This window comes from Python bivittatus, unplaced genomic scaffold (assembly GCF_059951505.1).
Source record: "Python bivittatus isolate LINGU-HERP-01145 unplaced genomic scaffold, Pbiv_v1 ctg000020_np1212, whole genome shotgun sequence".
Classification (NCBI taxonomy): domain Eukaryota; kingdom Metazoa; phylum Chordata; class Lepidosauria; order Squamata; family Pythonidae; genus Python; species Python bivittatus.
This window is the reverse complement of record NW_028277030.1, coordinates 121,429,570-121,438,749: the sequence shown is the minus strand read 5'-3', so window position 1 is coordinate 121,438,749 and position 9,180 is coordinate 121,429,570. Positions and strand designations below refer to the sequence as shown.

The 9,180-nt window shown below is 40.8% G+C and overlaps 1 protein-coding gene across 2 annotated transcripts in view; it reads left to right on the top strand.

The window, feature by feature from the left end:
- Positions 1-1,509: 1,509 nt before the first annotated feature.
- The window catches only part of MERTK (MER proto-oncogene, tyrosine kinase), a 68,058-nt gene continuing 60,387 nt past the window's right edge, over positions 1,510-9,180 (top strand). Inside the window, exons 1-3 of one of the 2 annotated variants that reach the window (XM_088148422.1) lie at positions 1,510-1,755; positions 6,769-7,216; positions 8,554-8,654. In XM_088148422.1, coding sequence (XP_088004548.1) covers positions 1,695-1,755; positions 6,769-7,216; positions 8,554-8,654 — 610 coding nt within the window. In that variant the 5' untranslated portion in view covers positions 1,510-1,694. The remainder of the gene's footprint in view (positions 1,756-6,768; positions 7,217-8,553; positions 8,655-9,180) is intronic. The other variant, XM_088148419.1, reaches the window with a different exon arrangement.

Below are 9,180 nucleotides of genomic sequence, written 5' to 3'. Positions count from 1 at the left end.
TGTGTTAATCCATTGCAGCAATTATAACAAAAGAGTCTTGGAACCCCTAAAAGACTAATAAATTTATTACTAAATGGAGTGTCAAGGATACCTAACCTAATGCTAATCTATCAAAATTATAGAAAATCTTTCCCATCTAAAAATAAACATTTCAGATCCTATCAAAGTTCAGATCAGCGTTAAATTATATGTACCATTAATAAACATGTGATTATGTCTCTCACTCTCCCCTCCTCTGCTCCTCCTCCCCCCCCCCCCCATTTTACAGAAAATTAAGCATTGGGGATTTCATGCAGATTGGGTCTTTAATGTGAAAGCTGAGAGAGGGCTTTTAACCATTTACTCCCTGCTGGGTTTTCATTCCTGATTTATAATTTAGATTTGAAAAACCTCAAGTCGTCTTCAGGGGACCTTTTAGAAAGAGGACTGTTAGACCTCAAGAATTAGGTTCAGGACAGCATTGATTTGTATAATGAGTCCCATTTGAATCATTTTATAGTTCTCTGGAAAACTTTTTTTAAGATGATAGCTAAACTCCAGATCATTTATAGGGCCAGGGTTGTAGCTCAGTGGAGAGGCACATGCTTTTTATGATATCATGCGTTAGGAAGTATTATTATCCAGACTTCTTGTTTGGACTCTTTCAAAAAGTCTTTCTTTTTAATTACAAAGACCATTGCATGCTTCAGTTATGCCTCTTCTGAATTTCACAAGTACAGTATTAAATGTTCTGTAGAATTTCATATTAAAAACTTGTTTCATAAATTCTAGAGAATTTAGAATACCATATAGCTCTTTAGAAAGGTAATCTTTTACTCAGGTTATTGGAGGAACAGTAGAGGGAATCTGAATAAAGCTTATTAAGTCCCACCAGTAACTCCCCACAATTTTACATCCAAGACTATGAAAATAATTGTTGAGATTCAAGGGTTCTTTCCAATGCATAGTCTTTCAGCTGATGGTAAAATGCCCACACACAAACCTGCATACAGGAGGAGGATTTTAAAAACCTTGGGAAATACAGTGAACATTTTAGTGTTCATTTCTATAACAAGCTCAAGGGGATACAAAGATTTAAGCTTGGTGATATCAGGAGCTTGCACTTCACGGTTAGTGCTGTCTGCAGTCTTCTGCAATCACAGCCTCAAGATCATCAGGACGCTTATCCTCCTCCCCCAGCAGCCCAACTTTTGGCTGTGCCAGCTGGAAACGATGGGCAATACAAGGCACCAGGTGGTCACAGTTCCCCCAATTCATATTCTTTCTCTCTCTCCCTCCCCCTCTCCCTCCCCCCAGATGGCTTGGACTCCATGTCGGACTTTTGGATGCCACTTCCCTTTATTGGATCAGGCCCCGCGATCCCTGTGCAGGAATCCCACCCCCCAGCCCTTTCCTCCCCCATCTGCTCTCAGCCACAGGCCCGTCCTACTCCGCGTAACCCACCTCTCGCCACCAGCACCGAGCTGGAGGCGGGGCTTCCTCCTTGGCTCCGCCTCCCCGTGAGTTGCCCGAGAACTTTTGTTTTGGGCCGGCGATCTGGCCGGAGGGAAGTTTCGTGGCGGCGGCTCGGCGCCCGGGCACTGCTTGCCCTGGCGGCACCAAGACAACCGCGGCTCTGGGGGTCGGCCGGTGAGAAAGAAGAGGGGAGCCCCAGAGTGCACGGATCCGACTCTGAAGAGCTCTGTCTCGCCGCTATGGAAGGGGCTCGGGGGCTGCTGCTGTTACTGCTGCTGATGTCGGCCTCCTCCGCCGAAGGTAAGGCGTCCCTGCCGCCTGCTTGGCTCCCGCAGGCGGGGCGGGAGCAATTCTTCGGTTCCCCCCGGGCGGAGGTGGCGGAGGGACAACCTGATCTCTCGGCTCTCCGGCTCCCGCCTCTCAGCACAGGTGGCAGAAAGGCGCTGTGCCTCATCGGGGGCGATCCTAAACTTCGGGGGCCTCCCAAGAGACTGGCCGAAGCGGGGGTGGAGGGCTGGTGGGTCGCGAACCTGCCACCTGCAATTGTATAAGCAGCAAGGCTACTAGCTGGTCTCCCCCGAGGAAGTGCGTCTTCTCTCTCCGTAGAGGCTGGTGGACAGAGTACAGCCCTTCAAGGCAGGATTTTCAAAAACACCTGCATTGAACGCTGTTCTCCGTTTCCCACATACCGAGTATTCCTGGCTAGTTTCTGTCGCGGGGGCAGGACTCTGCCAGAGCCAGAAAGTAAGACGTGGGTTTCTTTTGAACGCACCGAGTTCTCAAATGTTTCCTAGTACGCGGCGCAAAGTCCAAACGCAGACCTCCTGTGGAGGGGCGCGATATGCTTCAGGGGATACCCGGGGAGACAGCTGCCTGCCTGGCGCCTTTTTTCCTTCCTCATTCAGGACGAGGCTCTAATCTTCAGGCTGCACTACTCTGCGAGGCGGTATGGAGTCCAGCGGGGAGCTGGGAAGTTGCGCCCTCGGTGAGGTTGCAGAGAGGAAACTGACATCTACAGAATAAGCCCCTCTGCTCTGCAGCCTGTCCCAATGGATAGGACTGAAGCTGGTTACTTATTTCTTCCACTTCCTTATTCGTGTGAATGTCCAAAAGACAGCTGAATCAGTAAAGGATAGTGGTTGATTGGCTGTTTATACCTATTTTGAGTGAGACAAACTTGTGCTGCGATAAGCCGAGTTCTGTGTTTAGAGCATCATTTAGTCAGGGTGAGATGTGTACAAAGATATTTTTATTATATTCAATTATCTTCCATGAAGGGCAGAATGTCCTAATTACAGAGATATGATTTAGATTAGTTTTATGATTAATTTTAGGTTTTACACACAAATACATTCTATAGACTGGGTTTATATTGATTTTACTGGCTAGCTGTTCTTATGAAAATAAAGAACTGGGATTAAGTTACCAACTTCAGCCTTTTTTTCCCAATGGACAGTGTGTCCCACAATACACTTTTATGTGGTGTGATGTGTTAAATGGTGTATAATGTGAGAACTCCAGTTTTAAATCCTGGTTAATCCATAAACCTCATAAGGTTATCTCCTCTCAGCTTTACCTACCTCACAGAATTATTCTCACAAAGCTTTGTTCTCAATTTCTTGGATTCAAATGTGATGAACTAGAATGGTAAAACATACAAAGAAATGTAGGTTTGGTGTACATAAACCAAACCAACATTTAACAATATATGTATGCAAGAAGGCTGAGATCCAGTACTGTGTTGTTGTAGCATATTTTAATTTATTCATTTTACCGTAAACTGCCCAGAGTTGCTCTGCAGTGAGATGGGCGGTGGCAAATTTAAAATATAAATAAATAAATATAAATAGATAAATAAATGTGAGCTGGTAATATGTTTCTTCCCATATCTGAATAAAAATGTGCCAAAGAAAAATAGAGCATTAAAAGGCTAATTTAACCTATTCTGGGGATAGCAGGGAGCTATCCCCAGAGACCAAACTAATTTATTCCTTTGGTGCATGCTTAAAAAAATCCTCTGAAACACCAAAACTATTTTTTTTTAATTTATATATCAAATTTGTCACCACGAATCACATTAAAACAACTCTGGGCGGTTTACAAAGTGGTTAAAATCAATTAAAATTACAGTATACAATAATCCTAAATAAATAGAAGATAAATAAATCCAAGGATAGATGTTAAAATTGGCAGTCACTCGGGGAGTGTCATTAAGACGCCAGCCACCCCCAGGATTGGGTAAGATTCTTGTCACCCCACACAAGCTAGCAGAGCCAGATATTTAATCCTTTCCGGAAAGCTGGAAGGGTAGGGGTCTACCTCACTTCTCGGGGGAGAATATTCCAAAGGGTGAGACAACTATCATATTACACTCTGGATATGTGCTTTTGGAAGTTTTGGGGCAAAGCTGGAACATGTGCTTCTTCATAATCTTTAGTTTTTTCCAAATCATAGTAATCCATAGTTCCCATGCAGTTAGTTGTCTTCTTCACAAAGGGTAGATTTGCCAGAAATGTTTTGTCCATTCATCCTCCCTAAAGGGAAACTGCCTGCTAGTTCTCCTCTGAAGACATCTTCAACCAATGTCTGTCTCCCTTTAAAGTAGAGTCACACAATCTATCTTCTCCAGATATTTTTGACTATATCTTCAATCATTCCTGACCATTAGCCATGCTAGCTGAACTGATTAGAGTGGGGGCCCAGAACTATGTGGAGGTTCGTGACTTGCCCATCTTTGATAAAATGTGCTTATTCTGCTGCTGTTGCTTCAGAAAAGGAGAACAGCTTCCCCCTTTTAACTAGAATATTCCATCTACTCCTGTTTCTAAGAAAAACTTTTCAAGATTTTCTGTCTTGTCAATTTCTGTTGCAACTCCATAAGGAAGATAAACTATTACCAGTTTTGTCAGTTTCACCTCCTTTTCTTTTTGTTCTGAAACTGTCAGCAATAGTGTTATGCCAGTTTCATTTTTCTTTAAATCAAAAGTGGTAAAAATGCAATGGCACTGAAAAGAAGCAGGCTATATATAGATACCTTTTTTAATTTGAATAAGGTGACGTGATAAAGTTTCCTCTTCATCTGTCCCATCAATTTCACCTTCTTTTTCTTTGAAACTCTAAAGGAACCCCTCCATTTCCAAAAATGGACTCTCCCAAATCCAGAAGGTAGCCTTGGAGTAGGGCAAAATAGTAATGGAGATAGGTGGGATTAGTTTATGCGCTATGCATGCAGTTAATCTCACTTATTATTGAATGAGTCACATGTCATATCTCCAAAACAAGATGAAATATTAACTATACTCCAGAACTCAACTGAAAGTACAGTCAAGTTGTGACAGAAACTTTTAAAATCTCTACCAACAGTTTCTTAAAAAATAAGATACCTGGGGCAAATTCTGGGAATACAACAGTTCAGAAGATCATGGATTCTGAGGAATAAATAAGTGAAGAAATGCAATTAATGCCAAAGGAAAAGGCTAGTGTAGACACCCCTCTCTAGCACCTATCTGGCTTCTCTGCGTTCTGGTAACGTAGATTATGGAAAGTTCAATTAACTGTTTTTATGGATGAAGTTTGCAAATATTCAGGGATTAATTAATCACAATGTTTGTGTTTAAAACAGTGAGTTAAAGATTTCTATAGATTCTATAGAATATAGACATGTGATTGGATTTGCAAAATAAACCAATGCAGAAATCTTAAGGTTTTTTAAATGCTATTTTTTTTCAGACCAGTGGGAATATGAAATCTGTGTGTCCCTGTCACAAATGCAAAAACAGTTCTAGTTTGGGGAAAAGAAACTCTGGCTATTCATTAGACAAGCAGCCATTAATAAACTCTTTCTGAAAGTAGTCTCTGGATTATTTAGCAGCTCTTTCTATATCAAAAAGGATTGTTAAACAGAAAAGGCTCTGAATACCTTGATCCAGTGTTTCTCAACCTCAGCAACTTTAAGACGTGTGGACTTCGACTCCCAGAATTCCCTAGCCAGTCATACTGGCTGGGGAATTCTGGGAGTTGAAGTCCACACGTCTTAAAATTGCTGAGATTGAGAAACACTGCCTTAATCAAAGGTCCAAAAAGATAAGCTAATAGCTAAATAGAACTGTGGAAAGAGATAAATTAACAAACAAAATGGTCATGTTGACCATTTATTGAGCAAAATTAGAGCTATAGAAATCAGGATCCACTTCATACTTAAAAAAAAACAAAACCTTTCTGCTGCCCCTCCCCTAGTTACAAAAAGGTTGCCCGGACCTACATTAACACACAGAAGTTAAAGTTCCCAGAAGCCACGTTTTACACCTGCCCTCACAGTCACTAGGTCTTTGGTACTGGATGTAATCTTACTGTATAGATCCAACCCTGCTATTGTTTTTAATCAGGATTGTAAAGGGATCAGGAGATGGAAAGTGTGAGTGGGATTAGATCAACTTCCCCATTCCTAACTTCTCTTAATTCAATAAGGTGCACATAAAATGTGGCTCTACATGCATGATTAGGCACACTACCTTTGCAGGATTCCTGATCACATAGATGTGATCTCTGCACATTCCATTTGTTCAGCCTCAGCCTTCACATCTTCTTAGGAATGAGCAGAGACAATTAATGAGTTCCCCTTTTTATTTTAATAGTGTATGTGTAAAAAACTCAATAGAACAATAAAACTGTACATTAGTTTTGGTGCCTTTCATTCAACATTCACATATGATTTTCTTTTGGCTGTTTAATGATTGCTGTTTTTGGTTTGTTAGAAATGGTGACTCTTCTGTCAAAACATATTTCTGTGTTGGTGTGTGTATGTGCTTTCGAGTCAGCCTTGACTCCTGGCGGCTGCCTGGACAAGTCCCTGCAGGTTTCTTGGCAAGATTTCAAAAGTGGCTTGCCATTGCCTGCTTCCTAGGGCTGAGAGAAAGAGAGTGCCTCAAGGTCACCAAGCTGGTTTGTGCTTTAGGTGGGACTAGAACTCATGGTCTCCTGCTTTCTAGCCTGATGCCTTAACCACTACACCAAACTGGCTCATTTCTTTGTTGGACCCCAGGCTGCTCAGTAATAATTTTTCAGATCAGAAAATGATCAGGAAAAACAATACAGAAAAAAGAATACTTACAAAACTATTGTAAAAGAGTTTTTATAAAGAACTGTTATAAAAGGTATTGTTAAGAATCTAGCACACATATGGAGAGCCAAAACTATTTGGCTGAAATATGGTGAGGGCAATAAGAAACTTTGAAGAGAATATGGGCGGCAATGTTTTCTGAAATTAAACACAAAACAAAACACATTGATAAAATCATAACTCTTAATTTACAGGTCTTGCTAGTGGAAAACAAGAAGCAAAGAAATCTGGCTTGTCAACATCTACAAAGTCATATTCACATGTGATGGACTCAGTAGGTATGCAACAGGTAGCCCAGTCCTTCCTGGCCCAGTTAAATTATACTTCTCCAGTCAGTGCATTTTCACCTCCCACGGATTCCAGTCTTGTAAAGATCAATAAGCTCACCTCATCAGAAGATCACGCAGATCACTTTCTCCAGTCAATTAAATTTAATCCTACAGTAGGAACTATACTAAGCGCTGAACATATGGACATCAGATTTAATTGCTCTATCAACGTTCCCAAGTCACTGGTCAACCAAGACTTCCCACTTATTTCCTTGTGGAAGAATGGGAAGGAAATTTTTGATACTGGCAAGATAGCCATCCACTCTTACCAGTTTGATTACAATGAAGTAACCACTATGAAATCTGCTTTCAGGTAATTAATGTTTATTCCCTTTAATTTTGATATTTAAAACTTTCTGGAGTTAAGAATATATGGAATGTTAGAATCCTAAGATTACAGATCATTTTCACATTATTTATTTATTTGTTTGCTTGTTTAGTCTCCCCTGGGGGACAGTTTTTCATAACCTGTTGCCTTCCATCTTCTGCCTTTTGTAATCATGAGTCTTCTTCAATGATCCTAAAATCAACTTACGTAGTGCCCTCCAGATACAGTGAGACTATCACACACTTGCTGGCTAGGGATTCTGGGAGTTCAAATACAACACATCTGGAAGGCACCACATTTGATAAATCTAATTTTAGGACTATTGTAAAAGGTTCAAAGATGAAACAAAATAGGAACAATAAGTGAGTTGCTTCATTCTCTCCTTTTCCTGGATTGTGGAACATTTATTTCACTGAACACCCATGAGACAAGATTAAAGAGATTCAGAAGCTACAACAAAGCAGAAAGTGTTCTCTTTCTAAAATATATCTGTACATTATGTGATGAATGTAGTTATTGTATTTGCAAAGAAAAGATTATCTAGAAATGTATTCAGAGAGCTTCTAACCAAACCCAGCATACATTACTTTGAGTTTGGATTGAGTGAGCAGATGTGGGAATGACCTTGGGAAATAGGAGGAAGAGCCATAGCCTAGACAATGGTCTGGTAAATGAAATTTGAGTCTGAAGGAAGAGGAGTAGCAAAAGTGTCTCAGAAGGGACTCTCCCTAGTTTTCAGGAGAGTAAAAGTGAGGGATGGGAGGGGTACTTTCAGACTTGCAAGATTCTGTTAATGTAACCTTACAATAATGATAGAGCTAGTGCTCCTGGGTGTGCTTCTTGTCTGGACTACCTCACAAGGCTAACACCCCTCCCCTATCACTCACACATCTTTTCCTTCTTCATATACCAAGCAAAATGAAATCCCAACCCATAGAGGTAATCTGGCTTGTTACTTCGTCGAGCCCAGGGGGACTTTCTGAAGACCACATCTTTAAAACTCTACCCTGTCCCCAAACCTGCTCCTTTACCACAGCTAATGAGAGCTGCCTTTTCATGTACCCATTTTGGGACTATGAAGAATGAGGATACACCCAGGTATTTCCAGTACTTGGGAACATTTTTAAGTGCTGAGAATGCTCTTTAAAAAGAAAATCCCAGGGTTATTTCCCTTGTGGATTGCCTTCCTATCCTATTTATTTTTAATGAACCTTAAAATACTGCAACATTTATTTCAATATGAATAAGGAATTCCAGAGCCTTGGCTAAGTGACAGAGTGAACATTGATGGCCTTATAAGTCTTTTTTCTTTTCTCCCACAGAATAACCAATGCTCAGCGTTCTGATAATGGGTCTTATAGCTGTAAACTGAAAGTTAAGAATAATGAAATTGAATCAGATCCTATTTTGGTTTTGTTAGAAGGTAAGTTTAAATTTGAAATAAATACTTGCTGGCTAAAGTGTGGGGTGATTTTGCAGAATAATATGACAGTGATAATTCCTAGAGAACTGGAGCTACTGGAGAAATGGATTACACTAAGACTGGGAAATTATTTATAGAATAAGTAAGGAGGTACATGGTTGAGGTGTTTCTCATCATGTTGATTCCTTGAAGTTGTTGAAGGAAATCTTTCTTTCTCTCTCCCTTTCAATCAACTTCTAGAAATAAGTGGGAAATTGAGTCCCCCCCCCGCCCTCCCCCACACACTTGGTACTTACTACAACTTCCAGCATCCCTCATTTTAGCCCCTGCTGTCTAGAGAACTGTAATTCAGTAACACCTGGGAAAAACCTGGGCTTTCCTTTCTCACATCAGGTCTAGGGGGGGAAAAACAGGCAGGCACTATTGTTTTTAAATGCAAGATAGTAGCACTGTCTACGTTCCCATATTCTCCTTTGCCAGGGAAGAGATGTCTTAGAAGTATGGTGGTGTTACCTGAATGATGCTT